This window comes from Pempheris klunzingeri, chromosome 8, assembly GCF_042242105.1.
Source record: "Pempheris klunzingeri isolate RE-2024b chromosome 8, fPemKlu1.hap1, whole genome shotgun sequence".
NCBI lineage: Eukaryota > Metazoa > Chordata > Actinopteri > Acropomatiformes > Pempheridae > Pempheris > Pempheris klunzingeri.
The window spans coordinates 5,024,949-5,046,041 of NC_092019.1; the positions used below are offsets into that span (position 1 = coordinate 5,024,949).

Sequence of the window (21,093 nt, forward strand, 5' to 3'; positions counted from 1 at the left end):
ACTGCAGGTGCTTGAAAAATGCAAATAAACACAGATGCATTGGGTGAACTGGGTGAGAACAAAGACTTTGGAGTGTGGAAGTGTAGTATTTTTCATTACAGTAGTCTTGCCTTTCTTCTTGAAGCCAATCCCGTCCAATTTAACACATTTCCTGTTTGTGCTCGGGGTCCAACCAGCGGAGCGGTTGCATGTGCACTAATCAACACACAGAGAAGAAGCTTGGTAGAGTTAAGATGGCGGCATGTGGGTGAGGAGGCTGGGATCTAAACTCGAGGTTTTTCGCCATTAAACGATTCCTATGAATCCACATATATACAGTAATCGAAAGAATAACAATTTCCACATCTTTCACACGTCTCTGTGTGATTTTGGATTGACCCCATGACATCTATACACTTCGTGGTTCACCCGTTGCCCGGGACCGAGGATCAGCTCAATGACAGGTATTTTGTTGCGGCCTGTGGAAAAGAAGAATTTAAATCAACATTAATGTGCGGGGTGTGGTGTTTAGTGTTCGAGGTTGTATTTACGAACGATGTTGACATTGTCATGCGTGTGAATTTGGGTTTAAATTATTTAAATGACCCCCCCCCCCCCAGGGTTGAAACAAGGCCCGGCATCTTGACCAATCCTCGTTAGCCTGATGCTACCTAAACAGTCGGTCCGGTGCTAACGCTAGATGCTAGCCCGTTAACTGGCTAGCATACGGGTAGCTAACGCTAGCAGGCTGTTTCCTTGGTTCTCTGTGGATTGGCTCACAGTCAAAGTTGAGATGGACAATGCGGGTTGGGGGATGGGGAAAAGAGAGGGAAATAAAGCTCGTAAAACACACAGTTGATGTAAATTTGCGAGATTTCGCGTATAAATTACATATACACTCTTTTGACGTGCGTCAGTGTTTGTTTTGTGGGCGTCTTGTTGATTATCATGATCAATGAAGAAGCTAACGTCAGCTAACTGATAGCTAGCTGCTAATGCTAGCAGGCGAATTCGCTACCACGCTCTTGACAAAGCCAAATATTTGTGTTTCAGTGTCTTTTGTGCCGGGGTGTTTTTGAAAGTTTAATGGCGCAAATTGCTTGCCAGCATCGCCGTAAATAACCACCCAGTTTGTCTGTTTTAACATTGCGCACTGAGATAAATATCTAAAATATGCAGTGAAGCACAGCTAGCAACATTGCATTAACATTAATCCTGTTATCTACTTTAGTAAGTTAAAGGGGTAAGCTAAGGCTTATAAAGTGAGCATGATCAATCCTGGATTCCTGTGTTCACATGATCATACAACGTTTTATTTTTTTTTTCCACTGTTAATCAAACACTAAGTGGCCACAGCATACATGTACAGTTGGTTCAATAGCACACAGCATTGTTAGTAGTGACATGCTGCTGGCATGCATCACACTGCATTTAATTTTGTTTTAGAAAATGTCGCAGCTGAAGGAATCAGTCAGTAATGTTAGTACACATAAGTAAGGCCCAGGACATTGTGTGCGACCTGTATTTTAGCAGAACATGTGATTTATGATAAACCTATTTATATCATCCATTGAGATTGAACTGATTAATGAGCTGTTCTACTTACAGACAAAGAGGTTGAGAATTTTTTTTTTAGAATGACCTTGAGATTAAGAAGTAGATACAGGCTCAGAGTGTTTGAATGTTTTTTTTTTTTTCCCAGATGGGTGTACTGTTGAACTCTTGCGGTCCAGCTTTGGTCTGACTGACAGGAAATCTCAGTTTACTCTGCTGGTTAGAAATGTTGTTGAAAAAGCCAGTCAAGCATCTTGGTAGTATGGGCCATCAGTTCCTTAAAGAGGTCATGGCTGTTTCATCCCCAGGCATGCATGCCATTGCATGCTACAGTCACCATGTGCTGCTGGGAGGCCCCCCTCCTCTTTCTTCCCCATGAAGGAACTTGCAGTTGTCAAAGCAGATAAGTGCTTCTATCTGAAATAAAAAAGGATTGGTCCAGCTTGGCTCCTCAGAAGTGCTTGCCTGGCATGAACATCCGGTCAGATTTCCTCAACCAAATGCCAGTGGTTTGTTTGGCCTTAGGTCTGCCCTGACACATTACTTTAGAACAGTGTAATGTTAAATACCATACCCTGGAAGTGAGGTGAATGTTTAATATGTTTTTGCTGTGCTGTAGTAAAACAGTTTTAAATGGCTCATTGGGATGAGTAGACATTGGGTCTGAGCAGTGGTGTTATTTGTTTGACTGGAGGGTCAGTGAATGACTGACCTGGATGCTTTGTGAGTCATTTTCTCTTAACCTTCCTGTAGTGTTTGGACTGATGCATGGGCTTTTAATGTGCTTTAGTAATGTGAGATTTCTACGTTTTTACCGCTCGTGTCTCACTCGTTAACACTTGAATGAGGATGAATCTTCTGCTGTCAGTAAGGAACGTTATTGCCTTCCAACCCAAAATGCCAATTGGCATTTGTTGACATCCTTTCATTGAAGTTTGAGCGAGGTCATTCATCACAACAGATGTCTCAGCACTTCTTGTGTAGTACGACCATGTGTGGAAATAACATTTCGCAGAACTATATATTCAAGATGACAGCAAAGGTCAAAGAGGTGGGAGGAGTTAAGATTATGTTCAGATGTCTATTTCCTGACATGACATTAAATAAACATGACAATACAACACATCTCTTACATGACATTGAAAACCAACAGTTTGTCATTAAGGAGGCTGCCCATCTGTTTTGGATGTGACTGTTGAAGGTTATTTTTAAGGATGTAAATGTGTAATAACCTCCTCCTTTGTTTGCTTCCAATGAACCGCCGAAGCCAGGCAGTTAAATCAGGCCTACAGTGTTTAAGTGGTAAAACAGACCATGTGACAAGTTCACAACAATCCTTGACTGTGTAGTTTTTGGTATTTTATTCATTCCTAATTCAGACACTGTTGTGTTGGAGTGACAGGCTTGACTCCCACAGTCAGGTGGAATACTTCCATGGCATGGATGGGCTGGGTTCATTCATCTGTATGAAAGTAACAGTCCTATGAAAATTAAACAAAAAAACAACAACAATTGGTTAATTGATAGAAAAGCCCAGGAGCATAATTGTGATTGTGAAACATTTAATTGCTGAGCATACAATTCAGTTTGCAAAATGTTTAAAACATGCTACGGTTCTGATTCGTTTCTCTTATCATTCGTCTTCCCCATAGCAATAGCCACTGAGGCTCATGGGTACTGCAGTTTTTTCGAGCCATTTGACACACCAAACTGACAGAGGAAGCACTTTGAGAAAAGTGTTGGCTAAAGCGTTTGTTACTGTATTGAGTTGTGATGTCCTGTGTGTGGTCAGCATTGGCTGACAGCTTAATATGACACTGATGTTTTCATGTTCAGCATCAGCAGCCAGGACACAACCACATGTCACACCTGAAGTCACAAACAGTCCAGTCTTTTATATCAGTGTCACCAATGGCACCATAAAAGCCCAGTGTAAATTTGTTAATGCTAATGTGGGACGGATGCTATGGCCCTAATTTGCCTGATATTTGTTTGACAATTGTGTTCAAGAAATTTGAATAAATGGTGTATAATAAATATCCTGGGATTGATATGCTTTGTCAGATAAATGGAAAAGATGCACATTAGTTGAAGCCATTTGAAATGCACCTTAACTATAAAATCAACATGATTAATGTGTAATCAGTGGTTTGTGTTTCAGTGTTTTATCTCTCAGTATTCAGCATTTTAAAATTGCATACATTAACTTGTATTAATTAGGTTTTAAAATGGGTTCTATGTAAATTAATGCAGTCTTTATCTTCTTGTCAGGCTCCGTGAAGTCTCAGAGAAACTCAACAAATACAGTTATAACAGGTAAGTTTGTGTCAGTGTTGTAAATCTAGGCTGCTTCTCTTAATATGATCAATTATTGTTAACAAGCCTCGTTTATTATCCCGTATGTGGTCTCATTTGTCTTTGTGCTTTTTTCCAATGCAGTCATCCACACCTTAGTCTGCTGGAGCAGGCCACCCTAAAGCAGTGTGTCGTCGGTCCGAACCATGCTGGATTTCTCCTTGAGGTAATGCTATTAGACATTACATCATTAGCACCACTCAGACACTTAGGGATCTAAAGTGTGTTATTATTATTTGCTGCCACCAAAACTGGCTGAATATATAATAGGAAGATTTAAATTTAAGCTGGGTCACTATTATCTGTTGACCCCTAACTTTGCTAAAAACACTAGCGATGCTGCTTCTGTTTTACTTGTTGGTTGAGGAGAAATTGTGGACAGAAGCTGGATTTAATAGATTGGATATGTTGTTCATATACAGGACTCCCCCCAAATTTCGGCTCATCCAGTTTGAACGGGGCTTTAGACACACTGAAGAGAGGCATGTAGTAATTGACCTCAGTTTGTTTATTTGAACTTTGTGAGAAATGTCAGCAAACTGGTGCATACAGGTTGAGGTATGTTCATGATTAGTGTTGAGTCAACTGTTCGACTGCTTCATTCTTTGCACTGCAGTTGTTCATTATCAAACATCACACATGGTAGTGTGTTCATTTTAACGTCTAATCCAATGGCATAGAGTTTGATCTGCTTATAACATGAATGATATTTTCCAGTATACGGACCCTCTGTGATAAATGAACAACATTAACTTGTAAAAGAAAAGTTTGGCTTCATTATTTGGTAACATTTATGTTTGACTTGATACAGCTTTAAATTCTTTGTTGCTAAATTGCACTCAACATTACAATACACTTTTTCTTTCTTGAGGACTTTTTAATCTGTCAAATGTGTGACACTGAAAACCATGAATGCATCTCTTTTAGGATGGACGTGTGTGTAGAATCAGCTTTGCTGTCCAGCCTGATCGCCTGGAGCTCAGCAAACCGGATGGCAGCGATGGGTGAGAGACTTCTTTATGATGGGATCTGTCCTGGAAACTGATGTAGCTTTGGCACTGAGTTGGAAAACAGATTGCTTGTGGAGATGTCTTGTACAAGACACATGGAACATGCTCAGGCTTACTGATGGCAGTTGCTGTGATTTGAATTCGGCATTTCTGCTCTGTCTGGCTGAATATGAAGAATTCGGACATGGTTTTACCACTAGAATAATATCCCGGCTCTTCAGATACTCCATCTATCAGGAGTGAAACAGATATCTGAATCTTTCACAGTTCTATTCTCAAAAAGTCCTCTAACAGGCAACTGTTGGACTGGTGGATTTTTTGATGTTGTGCTTGTTAAGATTATATCCATTCAGTGATTCTCTCGATAGAGACCCTGTTCCCCAAATGTTTTGTGAAATCCAGGGACATTTATTTTTCACAGTACTAAAAATACTATCTTGACACCAAACAACCAACAGCAAGACAGTCTCAAAATTGTTTGTGCAACTTTTGACTGGCAGAAGTCAGTGTGTGCTACTTAATAATAAAAAAAAAAAGCTTCTTTACTAGCTGCTCTGTTTTGTGTTGGCTATGAGCATGTATTTGTGGTGAATGTCTCATTGATCGTTGTCCTGCCAGCGGAGGAACATCCAACAATGACTTCAGAGTTTTCAAGGCCCCTCCAGTTGCTAAGTGTGCCTGTGAACCAGGCTGTAAAAGACCTAGGAGCTCCCTTCTCCAAACTTTTCTGCAGAACACAAGTTTTGTTCCCTGTCGCAGACTTGCAAAAGAAGATGAGATGGTTTCAAATTTTAATAGCTTTTCAGTCAGCACCATTGTGGGCTGCTGGGAAGCCTGCGGAAGAGTTTGGCAGGTTGTCTTTGGCAAGTTTGTCAGCTTACTGAACAAGGCCTAATATCCTGTGTGATCTTGAATTGTAAGAAAGGCTACACTGATTGTGTCGGCTTGTTGACTGCTGGTTTGAATTTGCTGTTTCTCTGTATTGTATATGAATAATTTGATCTGTGTTTCTGTATCCCATTGCCCTCCGTTACAGTACGGTACTAGATGTGATTGTATTATTTTGTTGGAAAGTATTTAAATTCAGTGTCATTGTAGTCTCTGTTATATGAGACATTGGCAAAATTGCTATAATTTAGTTCCTTTGCCATAGAAGAAAACAGTTTCTACTGTCTATGTAGAAGACATTGCTTAAAGTATTGCTGTAAACTACTCTTAAACTTAGAAGGCATTTCATTATAAGAAATATTGAAATAGGAGAAAGCAGTCGCAGCCCCAAAACCCCAAGAACTTTTGAAAAAGGAAAGTCTTGAAGGAGGAACGAGTTGCAGCCAATTCTGATTCCCAAGGGTGTTGCCATGCTAGTCTCCAAAATACCCCCTCCCATTTCACAATATAATATTTAATAAAAAACGAATCCTGAACCCAGGGGTATAATTTAAGAAATACCTGGGGTAAATCTAGTTTCTGTCAACCCAGGTAATAAAAGAAAGTATTTTGGTCCTATGCAGGACTTCTGTAGGTTTGTAACTGATCTCCCATCTTTTGTTTCCAGTTCAAAGTTGAGCAGTGGTTCAGGGACAGGAAGGAGCTCCAGGCCAGGCAGGACTAGTGATCCGCCCTGGTTCCTGTCTGGCTCTGACACACTTGGCAGACTGGCAGGCAACACCCTTGGGTAAGTTCTGGCAGGGTTGACAGAGATGAACGGTCCTGTGAAGGCTCAGTGTTTAAAGCACAGCACTGACGCTACAGCAGATTACGGGCTATTCCCCATCAGGGTGCTTCATTCTGAAGAGAGAATTTTAGGTTGCTGTAAAATGTAATGGAGTAATGTGTCCGTCATGGCCATGTTCTTAGACTAGGGAATCAATTTCCTCTTTAAGATGTAGTTGTTGTGGATCCTGATATTGAAGTTGTGCAAAACTGAATAAACCCCTCAACTTGCACCCATACAGCTGAAAGTTGAACTGAAATATCCAAAATGTGTACATAATATATTAATTATACTATATTAAATCACTTAACTTCTTCTCTCGTGTAAATGCTGCTGATGCGAACTGCCCTGTCTCCTCTGTCACGAAGGCGGAATCCCTTTAAAGCCAGATGTGTGCCTGTATTGAGTCTGCTCTGTTAGTCAGATGGTGTTTTTGGCAGTTGTGTCTGACCATGGCCTTGGACTGTGTGTAACAGGAGTCGCTGGAGCTCTGGCGTAAATGGAGGCAGTGGAGGAGGTGGAAGTGGAGGAGGAGCGGGGGGAGGTGGAGCAGGAGGTGGCAGCAGTGGAGGAGGAGGGAGCGGAGGTGGAGGAGGAGGCGGAGGCACGTCGGGCAGGTCATCAACAGCAGCTCGCGATTCCCGTCGACAGACCAGAGTAATCCGTACAGGAAGGGACCGTGGCTCTGGCCTTCTAGGAAGCCAGCCTCAGCCAGTCATACCAGCTTCTGTCATCCCCGAAGAGCTTATTACTCAGGTATGTCTCATCATGGAAACCTCTTTTCTTTGTGAAATCATTTTTGTAGCGTTCTTTCAACCTTTTCCTCGCTAATTACACAGTAAGAGATGCACATTTACCTGCTAACCTGCAGTCACAACAAATGAGTGTCAATAAAACATGTTTTCTACTTTGTTGTCCTTGTACTGTCTCACCAGGCCCAGGTCGTCCTTCAGGGGAAGTCCAGGAGTGTCATTATTAGAGAACTCCAGAGGACCAACCTGGATGTCAACCTTGCCGTCAACAACTTGCTGAGCCGGGATGATGAAGATGGAGATGATGGAGATGACACAGCCAGCGAGTCCTACCTCCCTGGAGGTTTGTCCAAAAAAGAAAAAAGACAGAAGGGGCAGTGACTTTAATAAAGTGATGTCATTATGTATATATAACTATTTAATTATGATCATTGTAATGGTCTAGATTGCCTTGGCAACTTTATTTATAACTTTATTTAAAACAAAGACATGAAAACACTAAGCATATGCGGTATAGGCAAAAATTATCTTTGCCAATATCCTAAAAAGACTAAATGTGTTTTTTTTGTACCTTTATCCTATGCAGAGGACCTGATGTCCCTCCTGGATGCAGACATTCACTCAGCTCACCCCAGCGTGATTATTGATGCAGATGCCATGTTCTCTGAGGACATCAGCTACTTTGGCTACCCCTCTTTTAGGCGCTCCTCGCTGTCTCGCCTCGGATCCTCTAGAGGTAACTCAACAACTCACCTCTGACTAGTAAAGGGAACGCAGGGTGGTAGGGGTGCTATGGTGGCAACATTGGTGATGGCTCTTATTTGTGGGGATGTTTGATATCTTACTGTCTTTAATATCTTGTTAAAGGTAAGACAACACAGCAGACAGGTTGGAAAACCACAGCAGTGTTTTTTTTTTTCAGTGTTATTCTTGAGATGGAGTGTAAGAAAAGAAAAGCTTAAGATTTGAATAAGGCAGAGGGTTATCTTACAGGCAAAGCAGGTTTTTTGACAAAAATGATTTTAGGGCTAATGTTATTGGAGGAGAAATCGTTTTCCTCTTTGCTTAATGTATAAGGTACAGCCTTTACACAAATTACTGTAAAATAAAATGGTTTTAGTTTGTTCGCTGGGGACATTTTCTCTTCAGTCTGTTTAGCTTGATTTGTAACTTGGGTGTTTGGTGTTCCAGGCTAAAAACATATATGTCTGGTGTTGTATGATGCATGGCTGTAGACAATACTGTGAGCTCTCTGAGAAAGGCCCGCTAGGCCCACCTGTCTTAACAGGGACCCTTTAAGGCAGTCTATTCTAAAAACCTACCTAGCCCACTGGTAGCCCATCTGCATGCTTTCTTTCTTTCTATCCACTCGCACTATCCACTTTAACATATGAGCGCGCAAACTGACTCACCCACCAGTATAATTTAGATTCCCACTCAATCTTCCGTACTACAATTTTGATTTGCATTAAAGTGATTCTAAAGAATCTATCTCTTTCTCTCTATTCTTAAAACTATGTTGACGGGTCTTTCCCAGAGAGTGGCTTACTTCTATCCCACTGGTGTGACCTTATTGCATACCAGTTCTCCTTCTTCCCTTAGAGCGTGACTCAGAGCTGTTGCGTGAGCGTGAGTCTGTGTTGAGGTTACGCGAGCGCCGCTGGCTGGATGGGGCCTCATTCGACACAGAGCGAGGCTCCACCAGCCGCGAGGGCGAGCCCAGCTTGGACAAGAAGAGCATCCCGGTCCAGAGCCCCGTTTCCTTGGGAGAGGAGCTCCAGTGGTGGCCTGACAAGGTAGGAGGAGCACAAACACAGCTGTTGATTTCATACAGGTTTCAAAACACAAAAATACAAGCCTTCACCATGACATTTACCAGTGGAGATTCAATTAATTATGTTTCCAGTCCGCTAGTAACAAATTCAATTCCTTGGACATTTATACTTTTAGTTTTGTTTTGCCTGACATTTTCTGAAATTGCTAATTTTCTTTCCAGGATGGTGTGAAGTTTGTGAGCATTGGAGCCATGTTCTCAGAGCTGGTGGCTGTCAGCTCCAAAGGAGAACTCTATCAGTGGAAGTGGAGTGAACCTGAACCCTACAGGAATGCTCAGGTGCAGAATTCAACCTATGTTGCCCAAAAACTGTTATTTATGTACCTTCACTGAAATACAGTATGCATCTGTGTGTTATTGTAGCATACTAAATGGTTAGAAAGTACTGGTGGGTAATATCACTAATATTTCTGTTATTTGTCCCATCAGAATCCTTCTATTCATCACCCACGTGTGTCCTTCCTGGGCCTGGCCAATGAGAAGATCACTTTATTGTCTGCCAATAGCATCAGAGCCACTGTGGCTACAGAGACCAACAAGGTAGATTATGGTTGCTCCTCTTGACATAAGAACATTTGTGCTCTGCTTTGTTCATGGTAAAAGGATAAGTTGTGTAATCATAAGATAGTGACTGAGTAAATAAATACCTCTATAGTTACTAATCAACCATCATAACATAACACACATTTAATTTAAATGAGTTGTTCATTAACTCATGTTTTTGTGTGTGTGTGTGGTATAGGTGGCAACCTGGGTGGATGACACGCTGAGCACAGTGGCCTCTAAGCTGGAGCACAGTGCTCAGGCTTTCCCGGAGCTGCAGGGGGAACGTATGGTGTCACTGCACTGCTGTGCGCTCTACACGTGTGCACAGCTGGAAAATAGCCTCTACTGGTGGTGAGAATAATAAGTGTTATGAATGAAACGACATTGAATGGAATTTTAATTTTGTTTTTAACAATAACATTGGCTTACGATTGTCGCCATAACGTTGTTATCCTGTTTAGTGTTACAGGAGTGTTCATCACAGGCATATGCAAAACATTAGAGTGTGGGACACTTCTCTCTTACTGTTATTGAAGGGGAATTATTCTGTCACTGTGTTTATTAGGTGATATAATGGAGTCTTGTATTCTTCTGTGAAAATGCACAACAAGGACTTGTAGCAACAATTGGGAATCCTCTGAAAGACCTGACATTTAGCAAGGGTTACAAAACTGTATATGTCAGGGACAGGTATGAATGTCAGTGAAGTTTTGACACTTAACTGCTTGCATTTGTCTGCAGGGGTGTTGTGCCTTTTAGTCAGCGGAAGAAAATGCTTGAAAAGGCCAGAGCCAAGAACAAAAAGCCAAAGTCCAGCGCTGGCATCTCCTCGATACCCAACATCACCGTCGGAACACAGGTAAGAACACAGGGATTATGAGCTGTCGTTGATTTTATTATTTTGCATGGACAAGATGGACTTGTATGAGCTCAATATAAGCCTTGCAGTTAGTGTAAAATAGATTTACCGTTTCCTTCCTTAGGTGTGCTTGAGGAATAACCCCCTCTACCATGCCGGTGCAGTGGCCTTTTCTGTCAGCGCTGGGATTCCCAAAGTGGGCGTCCTGTTGGAGTCTGTCTGGAACATGAATGACAGTTGCAGGTTCCAGCTGCGCTCACCAGAGAGCCTCAAGAATATGGAGAAGACCACTAAGACCCAGGAAATCAAGTCAGTTTCTTTTTATGCAGAAAAAGCTGTTCCTTTTTTAGACTAGTCCTTCTTGGTTTTATATTGGTACAATTTTAACTACAATTAGAAGACACTGACATCGGTCCTGCAGGTGTAGCCATGCTAGGTCGCATAAATCCCCAAATCAAATTAATCTTCCTCTCTCTCTTGGGCTTACCCTATAGGACGGAGAGCAAGCCAGAGCTTGTGAAGACTGAGATGGGTCCTCCTCCCTCCCCAGCGTCTACCTGCAGTGATACCTCTTCCATCGCTAGCAGTGCCTCACTGCCCTACAGTATGTCAGCTTCTCTCTTGCTATCTCTCCCTCTTAACCTCCAGCTGTCTCAACAACACTCAAGTCTTGACTTCCCTCTCTATCTTCCAGGCACAGAACCAATTTCCTCCTCACTCTGTGCTCTCATTAGTCCTTTGACTTTGAAACAGATGGTGCACAGGCTTTTATCAGCAAGTTTTTTCCCTTGCCTGTGATGGAAGCATAATCAGCTCACAGTATATACTGTGGTGTGTTTGGCTGCCTTTTTACCTTGTCTTATCATATGAACCATACGGCTAGCTGTTCCTGTTGTGGTTAGTTTTCCTTAGTCCACACTAAAGTTTTTATTACCTGGTCAGCAGTATAGTTTTACTCTCCTAATCGCACGTATGACGCTAAACGATTTGCAATTCCTTGATGTAAATACTAATGAAGTGTCTAATTTGAATATTCTGTATTCAAAGGCGTAAAAGTTGGTATGCCTTCTTCTACTTGCAGAGCGAAGGCGTTCTACTCCAGCACCCAAAGAGGAAGAGAAGGTGAACGAGGAGCAGTGGCCTCTCAGGGAGGTGGTGTTTGTAGAGGACGTTAAAAATGTCCCTGTGGGAAAGGTGGGTGCACCTGAACTATGGTAATACATGGATCAAAGTTTGCAAATGTTGTAATATCTTACAATAATAAGTAATGTGGCTGTTTGCAGGATGTGAGAGTAGCCAGAGACAGAATCACATATCCCTGGTCTGTCTATTTTATGTTTTGTATGTTATAATATCTCAGTTTTACAACTTTTTACTATCATTTTATCTCCTAGGTGCTTAAAGTGGATGGCGCGTATGTTGCTGTGAAGTTTCCAGGGACATCAAGCAGCATGAGCAACCAGAGCACTGCTGCTCCCAGTGACTCAGACCCCTCATCACTATTGCAGGACTGTAGGCTCCTCAGAATAGATGAGCTGCAGGTATGGACATGCATTTATCCAGTATTGCTTGTCTTTATCTCACTATTTGTAGTTCAGAGTCAATGTTTTTGTGGAAGTGTCTGTATCTGTCCCTCTGACATTCATGTTGATTTTAACTTGTTTTTTTAAGCTAATTTATTAATTATTATTTATCATCTGTTTGTCTCCTTCAATTTGTTCCTGACAGGTGGTCAAAACTGGTGGCACTCCTAAAGTTCCTGATTGTTTTCAGCGCACACCTAAAAAGCTCTGTATCCCAGAAAAGGCGGAGATTCTGGCTGTGAATGTTGACTCCAAAGGTGGGTCCATATGTCAATACAAGCTTAATATACTTCATCAATATATGTTTTTAGTTTCACTTGTTTTCTATAGTTTTTTTTTATTTCCAACCATTAAATATCTCTCCATCCTCCAGGAGTCCATGCAGTGCTGAAAACTGGTAACTGGGTGAGGTACTGTATCTTTGACCTGGCCACAGGCAAAGCTGAACAGGAAAATAACTTCCCCACCAGTAACCTGGCCTTCCTGGGGCAGAGTGAGCGCAATGTGGCCATCTTTACTGCAGGACAGGTGAGATAATCTCCCAAATAGGATGATGTGTTTTTTTTAGGTTTTGCACATGGCAAGCCTGGCTATATACAAACCTTAAATGTTGAAATTTATTCTCCTACAGGAATCTCCCATCATCCTTCGAGATGGAAATGGCACAATCTACCCCATGGCGAAAGACTGCATGGGTGGAATTCGAGATCCTGATTGGTTGGACCTGCCGCCCATTAACAGCCTGGGAATGGGGGTGCACTCTCTCGCCAATCTCCCCTCTAACTCCACAATTAAAAAGAAAGCTGCTATTATTATTATGGCTGTCGAGGTAAGCATGTTTTCTGTATGATTGCACTATGTTTCTACCCATAAATGTCTGAAAGACCAAGAAGGAATCCTGTCTTAAGTCTCAGTGAAGCATCAGTGACATGCAAATAAGTGATCATAAGAATATCTCACGCATTCTTCTTTATGTTCCTCAGAAACAGACGCTGATGCAGCATGTCCTGCGTTGTGACTATGAGGCGTGTCGGCAGTACCTGGTGAACCTTGAGCAGGCGTTCCTGTTGGACCAGGGCAGTCAGGCCCTTGGAGCACTTCTTGATCACCGCTGTGATGGAAACCGCAACATCCTCCATGCAGCTGTCTCTGTCTGCTTCCCTGTCAGTAACAAGGAGACCAAAGAGGAGGAAGGTAAGCTGGTGTTTTAGACAGCCCGATCTCTCTGAGAGCAAGGTGGAACGTTATATTATTTAAATTGGATCAGAGAAACAGTTTGATATCTTAATTTGCTGTTTACGGTTACATATTTCTTCACAGTGTCTGTCAGTTTTGGACTTTGCCATCTTTACTAGAAATTATATTAAAAAAAAACCTCTAGAAGAAAAATCACCTTTTCTCTCTATTCTAATTTTGCGTATGCTCACCTGTGACTAGACTCTCTTCTCCACGCTAAATGCCCATAATGCTTAATTTCAGAAGCTGAAAGGTCGGAGAGAAACACCTTTGCGGAGCGTCTGTCTGCTGTGGAAGCAATTGCGAATGCCATCTCTGTGGTTTCAAGCAACAGCTCTGGGAACAGGACTGGCTCCTCCAGTAGCAGAGGGTAAATAACTAGTTATAATGTTTTTATGCTGCAGGAATATATTAGGAAAAATAGCCTGTACAGAAAACTCTTCATGTCGTTTGGAGTCTCCCTATGAGAAAGGAGTCTTTCTGTATCTAATTTAAACAGGTTCTCCAGCAATATCAAAACACAAACATAGTTGATCGCCATTTCAGTGTCATGTTATATTGTTTTTTGCCTTGTCACCAGGCTCCGTCTGAGGGAGATGATGCGTCGGTCTCTAAGAGCAGCTGGTCTTGGCCGTCATGAGTCTGGCCCGTCATCCAGCGACCACCAGGACCCTGTGTCACCACCTATTGCCCCACCAAGTTGGGTTCCTGACCCCCCACCAATGGACCCCGGTCAGTGCAAAGCCTTGTCAGACTGACAATGTCACTTCAACAAAAAATGTATTTGAATTAGACCATGGTTTTTATGCAGTGGAGGTGTGTTACAAGTTATTCCAGCCAGAAACACCTTTCTCTACTTTTGCCACCGTGTCATCCCACAATGTGTAAACACACATACCGGTTAGTGTGTACCTTGTAGCCCTGTGTTCACATGCCATGTTGTGTGTTGGGTTTTAGTTTGCCTTAAAACCAGAGTCCTCAATTCATATTTCATCTTCTCACTGGTGCCTTGTAACATCCCACCCACACACCAGTGCTTCCTCTTGAGTTGTTTTGCCATAGTAGTTGGTCTGAAAGTGGTCTTACACAACTGCAGGGGTGTAAGTCTGTGTGGATAATAAATATAACTCTTCATCCATTAATGAATTAACTTCGGTAAATTCTACAATCTTGGCACTATTACTCAACTGTGTCTCTATTTTATCAATAGATGGTGACATTGACTTCATTCTAGCACCAGCTGTGGGTTCACTCACCACTGCCTCCACTGGGACCAGCCAGGGACCCAGCACCTCCACCATCCCAGGTACAAAACATTGGTATCACAGACAAGGAATGAGAGGAAGACGATAGCGGTGTCCCACATCCATACTGCATACTAACTCTACACATCAAGTACTACGTACTGTCATTGTGATGGTACACTGTCACTATACACAAAAATCAGCATACTGTGCTTTGCGTATAGCAAGGATTAGCGACGCAGTACATGTTTTTCACTGCTAATCAAGATTTGTAGTGAGAAAGGAAATCATCCTAAATAAGGATAAATATGACATTCTGATACCTTTTTGTATACATAGTCTCTGTGGCACCGGTGAAAAATCAGCTGAATACAGTATGTCTTGTGTATTCAAACTCAGTGGTCAAAGTGTTGCGTCTGCCTTCTAACGGATAGTCCTCTCTGTATGAACAGGACCGTCCACGGAGTCATCTGTGGTTGAATCTAAAGACAGGAAGGCCAACGCCCACCTTATCCTAAAGCTGATGTGCGACAGTGTTGTCCTGAGGCCACATTTAAGGGAGCTCCTCTCTGCCAAGTATGATTTTTTTTTTTTATTGTTTTCTTGTGTATTCGATTGTCTTGATTTATCTGCTGTTGTTTGTGTTTTTTGCCGATGTGTCCCACTTCAGCGCTCATGTATTGTGTTGTTGTTTGACAGGGATGCCCGTGGAATGACCCCATTCATGCTGGCAGTCAGTGGAAGAGCCTATCCGGCAGCCATCACTGTGCTGGAGGCGGCTCAGAAAATGGCCAAGGGTGAGTTAATAAGTCAGCTTTCTGTTGTAAACTGGTTTGTCATTTGAGAGGAGAGTGGCATGACTGCAAATCTGTAGTATTCTTTCTTGTGTGATCAACCAGCTGAATAGATTCAGAGAAAACGGCATACTTTTTGTGAATCTGATGTAATTTGAAGTGGTTAGGTAACAGCTGGAACATTGGAGGTTATCCATGAGTTAAGCGAGTCCTGACCTATTTTGCTGCCCTGCTTGCAACAACGAACTACATTCTGTAACCGGCATTCCTCAAGTTTCCATGTTTTCCTTTATGTTCCTCAAATTTCTCAAACCCAGTGGGTGACCCGGGCATTGCAGAGAAGGAGGATGCAGATTCTGTGTTCATGGAAATGATTTGCCCCTCGGGGACCAACCCAGACGATTCGCCCCTCTATGTTCTGTGCTGCAACGACACCTGCAGTTTCACTTGGACTGGAGCAGAGCACATTAACCAGGTCAGCCCTGGAGGATTTTATCACTCTGAGATTTAGAGGAAAAGCACTCAGCACCAGAAAAAGCGATGTATTGTAGACCACGCTCAAGCAACATTCACTGGTGTCTGTTAAGGATGGTAATTTCTTAAATATGTTGCTGTTTAAAAGACAGTTATGTAACTGATAAGTAGATAACCTAAAAATAAGAGGGCTAAAAAGAAGTGGCTTTTTGGAACTTAATTTAATTACTGCTACTTACTAAAGCTTTTCACTGACATTTTTCATCACAATGACTTTTTGTTCAGGATATCTTTGAGTGTCGAACCTGTGGTCTGCTTGAGTCCCTCTGCTGCTGCACTGAGTGTGCAAGGGTGTGTCACAAAGGACATGACTGCAAGTAAGTCCTAGTTTTGAGTGTGGCCTTATGTAGTCTTTGTAAAGGTTTCAGTCTTTCTTACCATTGCTTTTCATCCCCCATCTTTCACACTATGTGTTATCTATGATTATAAATTCGCTTCTACTCTTTCCCAGGCTGAAGAGGACATCCCCCACAGCATACTGTGACTGTTGGGAGAAATGTAAGTGTAAAACGCTGATCGCCGGCCAGAAGGCTGCTCGTCTGGATCTGCTCTACAGGTTACTCACAACCACTAACCTGGTCACAACACCAAACAGCAGGTAAGACCTCTGCCTCATCTGTACTGACCTTTAACATCTCCACTTTACATAGAATCGTGTTGTCTTTTGTGCTTTATGACTACAACAATGGCATACAACAATACATTGAAGATACTTGCTGACGTTGTGAAAGTCTTAGAAAATGAATCTGACTGATTTTTGGTTCTATCTGCAGGGGAGAGCATATATTACTGTTCCTGGTGCAGACTGTTGCTAGGCAGAGTGTTGAGCACTGTCAGTACAGACCACCACGCATCAGAGAAGACAGGAACCGCAAAGCTGCTAATGCAGAAGGTAGGATCACACACATTTTACCCAACAGTGCCCGTCAGTGCAGACATTTTACAAACATTCACAAGAGTATTTTTCTGCTATCTTCCTTTAGTACCACCTGTGGGCCAGGCTGCAGCTTTTTAAAACATCATTCCATCAAGCCATTTGGTGTATGAAAGCAATATTCTCCTTTCCTCTCTTTCAGACTCTGACATGCCAGATCATGACCTAGAACCGCCCCGCTTTGCTCAGCTTGCTCTGGAGAGGGTCCTGCAGGACTGGAATGCCCTCAAGTCTATGATCATGTTTGGCTCTCAAGAGAATAAAGACCCGTGAGTACTGCAGCAAAACATTCAAACGTGACATGGCTGTAGTTAAAACCTCATGCTACCTTTCGATTAGAAGTATTCTAATCCCTTCCACGCCGTGGGGTGTACAGGTTGGTGTTCTGTAACAGCCAATATTTTGAGTTCTATATTTTTTTCTGTCTCCTAGACTTAGTGCCAGCAGCAGAATTGCCCACCTCCTGCCTGAAGAGCAGGTCTACTTGAATCAGCAGAGTGGCACCATTCGCCTTGACTGTTTCACCCACTGCCTCATTGTGAAGTGTGCTCCTGACATCACTGTAAGTCTATTTAAGTCTGTCTTCTTGCTTTCTAGAACAAGATGATTGTTTTCCTCCTCTGCTTATCTATTTGTTACACACCACTGAGTGAACACATAATGTTAAACAAAATGTCCATTTATGCATAATTATTGCTTTGGAAAACACCAAATGTTACAGCCTAAATATTGCTATTACATTTTTTTACACGTTCTTCTCATGTATTAGTTCATAGACACCTTACTGGGTACACTAGTAAAGGAGCTGCAGAACAAGTACACTCCAGGCCGGAGGGAAGAGGCAGTCAATGTCACCAGGAGGTTCCTACGCTCTGTAGCCCGAGTGTTTGTCATCCTCAGTGTGGAGATGGCCTCATCCAAGAAGAAAAAGTAAGAACACGCAGCGTTAACATTTTAAATGAACCAGCTCAATTCCACAACAAAGTGGGACTACACATTTTGACATTAATTTGAAATGGTCATTTGAATTCATACAAATGCTGATTCTGTCTTTTCTCAATTTCCTTCACAAAGCAACTTCATCCCCCAGCCCATTGGGAAGTGTCGACGAGTTTTCCAAGCTCTGCTGCCCTACGCTGTGGAGGAGCTGTGTAACGTAGCAGAGTCGCTGATTGTTCCCGTGCGAATGGGTATAGCAAGACCAACTGCTCCTTTCACTTTGGCCAGCACCAGTATTGATGCTGTTCAGGGCAGCGAGGAGCTCTTCTCCGTCGAACCGCTGCCTCCAAGACCCTCACCTGACCAGTCCAGCAGGTAAGTTGGTTTTAGCCCCTTTATTTCCTGCTCTATTTTCACTGTGTTGAAACATTTGCTCATATTGTTTCAGCAAGCTGAGTAAGACCCCCGTGTTATTGAGCTAAAGTGGAGATAGCACTCAGATCATTGAGTCATTCATGAGATTTATACTCGAAGAGAGGAAACCAAAAGTAATAGAGGATGGTTGAGTGTCCATATTCACTTGATATAATGACTTCTGGTGTCGTGCCTCGTTTTTTCTCCAGCTCCAGCCAGACAGCTGCGTCTTATATCATCAGGAACCCTCAGCCTCGGCGCAGCAGCCAGTCTCAGCCCGTCAGAGGAAGAGACGAGGAGCAGGATGACATCGTATCAGCAGATGTGGAAGAGGTGGGGAACCTCATTATATAATCATTAAGGCCATTTTGAATTTTGCATGCAAGTCAATCTGTGCATACTGGTAGTTTTAAAGACCACAAAATGCCACCCAGAGCTCACAGTGCAATTGATTTGAATCGATTCATATTTTTATTTTTCATTTTCATTTGGTTTGCCCCTATTACTGTATACTTTTTAGTGAGCATCTGTTGTGTTTGTCTCTTAGGTTGAAGTTGTAGAGGGAGTGGCAGGTGAGGAAGACCATCATGACGACCAAGAGGAACAGGGAGAGGAAAATGCAGAGGCAGAGGGGCAGCATGATGAGCACGACGAGGATGGTGAGACACACCTTACTTTTATTTATTTATTTTTAAGTAAAGCAATGCAGTGAATGACACGGAAGATGTTCACAATAGGCTTTTCGGGACCAGAGCACCTTTTTTAATAAAGAACAGTTGGAGGACCAAGCCCTTTTTTATTGTGTCTGAACTCCTTTTAGCCCCCTGGTTACTCTATCAGATGTACCAGAGGAACTTTGAATGATGTAAATCTACGGTGATTGGTCGAATATGAGCCAATGCAGCACCAGTGACTGCCATTTTTAAAAACCCTTGTATAACTTTGGCTGTATAAATGACAGACAACACAAAACAACGGCTCAAAAACTCATATGCGATCTGGGAGATACAATTTTGATTTTGATACGTTAAAGTGCCACATTGTTAGACCAACCACTGGGCACCTTATGTGACATCAGCTTCCTATTGGTGGTGCGAATGCAAACAAAAAGAAGCCCTTGAAGGTTGGTAGTTCTCTGGGGAGCTCCATGTGAACTGTTTGGTCCAAAAAAACGCCTGTTGTTTGATCCAACAGTGAGTGATGCATCTGTTTCTTTGTTTCTGCATTTAGGAAGTGACATGGAGCTGGATCTGCTGGCTGCAGCTGAAACGGAGAGTGACAGTGAAAGTAACCACAGCAATCAGGATAATGCTAGCGGCCGCAGGAGTGTCGTCACAGCAGCCACCGCTGGCTCTGAAGCAGGTTGGTCAACAGCTGTTTTTAATCTTTGAGTTTAGATTTAATTTTAGATTTTCCTTTAAATTCCCTTATTTCATGAAAAAACCCTGATTTTTTTCTAAGTACTGTTCCCTCTCAGAGTTTTTTTTTTTTTTTTGGAAATGCGGTCACCTGTCTTATTGGCCTCCTCAAACTGAATTCTTTCCGGATTTTTGTAAGGCTCCAACTACTTACTAAGTAGAAATTGCATTTCTGTCTTGCTGCACTGTGGTGTATTTTGTTTCCTTGAATTACAGACTAATTCAGTCCTCACAAAGTCATTAGTGCTTAACAGTCAGCATTTTGGATTGTGGGGATTTATGTTTGGAGAGCTAATGATACAGCAGACAAAATGGTCCCTGGCTGAATACCCAATGTATTTCATTTGCAGGCAGTAGGGTGTCCTTGGCATTTCCTATTTTTGGTATGAGCTCCTCTTTACTTCAATGCATATACAGATGTCAGGGCAAGAGTGAATTTGCAAAGTGCATACACTGTTTCCTGCTGAGAGTTCCTTCAGTTCGTCCTTCTCTCACATTTCACTGTTATTGTGTCTGTCATTTTTAACTAATACTGTCCCTCATCGCAAGTGTAGTCTTGTTGGTCTTTCACCCAAATAACAAACTAATCAACTTGTAGCTTTTCCAAATGGTGTGGTGTTTTTTCTCGTTGGTCATCTAAAATGTCTATTTCTTACTAATGATGTTGTTTCATTTCCATCCAGAGTATTTAGTACAGTTGAGACATTGCTGTTCTTTCTCTTAATCTCTTAATCTAATTTCCAATAATAAGAAATGTGTAACAGAAAATTTTATTGTGGAATTTACTATAGCACAAGTTGGTCAACAGGGAGTGCAGCTATTGTTTTGACTTGACGTCTCAGTGTTTTCACTGTCATATTAGTGTTGTTTGGCCTTGTAGTGGTGTGATTCACTAACCTGCACTCCTGCCTGGATAAATCTGATGTGAAAGACAAGAAAGGGAAGTGAGATGGATGCACAAACCATTAAACATGTCTCCTTTATCTTTTTTCTTCGTCCCTTGTCATCCTCCTCCTCTCTGAAGGTGCCAGCAGTGTTCCTGCCTTCTTTTCAGAGGACGACTCCCAGTCCAATGACTCCAGTGACTCCGACAGCAGCAGCAGTCAGAGCGACGATGTCGACCAGGAGACGTTCCTGTTGGATGAGCCGCTGGAAAGGACAACTAGCGCTTCCCATGCCAACAGTGCAGCCCAGGCTCCTCGCTCCATGCAGTGGGCTGTTAGAAACACCCCCAGCCAGAGGGCCACTGGAAGTGCTCCCTCCAGCTCCTCAACACCAGCTGGTTAGTGGAGCTTTGTGGGACTCTGTAGTAAAGCGTTTGTGGATCCAAGTCACTGTCACAAAAATGGTGCTATAATGGTATATATTGATTCTACCTCTTGTGCTCTTTGTCT

General features: G+C 42.4%; 1 protein-coding gene across 4 annotated transcripts in view; it reads left to right on the forward strand.

Annotated features, from left to right (window-relative positions):
* The first annotated feature begins 223 nt into the window (after positions 1-223).
* Positions 224-21,093, forward strand: part of ubr5 (ubiquitin protein ligase E3 component n-recognin 5) — a 33,132-nt gene continuing 12,262 nt past the window's right edge. For all 4 annotated transcript variants that reach the window (XM_070834631.1, XM_070834632.1, XM_070834633.1 and 1 more), the window contains exons 1-38: positions 224-443; positions 3,805-3,849; positions 3,973-4,054; positions 4,816-4,892; positions 6,454-6,573; positions 7,089-7,368; positions 7,548-7,707; positions 7,951-8,100; positions 8,949-9,160; positions 9,361-9,477; positions 9,628-9,738; positions 9,941-10,095; positions 10,486-10,603; positions 10,728-10,912; positions 11,098-11,207; positions 11,685-11,797; positions 11,998-12,144; positions 12,332-12,443; positions 12,560-12,714; positions 12,818-13,015; positions 13,170-13,380; positions 13,666-13,792; positions 14,003-14,154; positions 14,633-14,728; positions 15,119-15,242; positions 15,366-15,463; positions 15,778-15,935; positions 16,220-16,311; positions 16,446-16,592; positions 16,768-16,886; positions 17,071-17,197; positions 17,361-17,490; positions 17,698-17,858; positions 18,003-18,242; positions 18,491-18,614; positions 18,829-18,940; positions 19,512-19,643; positions 20,724-20,981. In XM_070834631.1, coding sequence (XP_070690732.1) covers positions 382-443; positions 3,805-3,849; positions 3,973-4,054; positions 4,816-4,892; positions 6,454-6,573; positions 7,089-7,368; positions 7,548-7,707; positions 7,951-8,100; positions 8,949-9,160; positions 9,361-9,477; positions 9,628-9,738; positions 9,941-10,095; positions 10,486-10,603; positions 10,728-10,912; positions 11,098-11,207; positions 11,685-11,797; positions 11,998-12,144; positions 12,332-12,443; positions 12,560-12,714; positions 12,818-13,015; positions 13,170-13,380; positions 13,666-13,792; positions 14,003-14,154; positions 14,633-14,728; positions 15,119-15,242; positions 15,366-15,463; positions 15,778-15,935; positions 16,220-16,311; positions 16,446-16,592; positions 16,768-16,886; positions 17,071-17,197; positions 17,361-17,490; positions 17,698-17,858; positions 18,003-18,242; positions 18,491-18,614; positions 18,829-18,940; positions 19,512-19,643; positions 20,724-20,981 — 5,317 coding nt within the window. In that variant the 5' untranslated portion in view covers positions 224-381. The remainder of the gene's footprint in view (positions 444-3,804; positions 3,850-3,972; positions 4,055-4,815; positions 4,893-6,453; positions 6,574-7,088; positions 7,369-7,547; positions 7,708-7,950; positions 8,101-8,948; positions 9,161-9,360; positions 9,478-9,627; positions 9,739-9,940; positions 10,096-10,485; positions 10,604-10,727; positions 10,913-11,097; positions 11,208-11,684; positions 11,798-11,997; positions 12,145-12,331; positions 12,444-12,559; positions 12,715-12,817; positions 13,016-13,169; positions 13,381-13,665; positions 13,793-14,002; positions 14,155-14,632; positions 14,729-15,118; positions 15,243-15,365; positions 15,464-15,777; positions 15,936-16,219; positions 16,312-16,445; positions 16,593-16,767; positions 16,887-17,070; positions 17,198-17,360; positions 17,491-17,697; positions 17,859-18,002; positions 18,243-18,490; positions 18,615-18,828; positions 18,941-19,511; positions 19,644-20,723; positions 20,982-21,093) is intronic.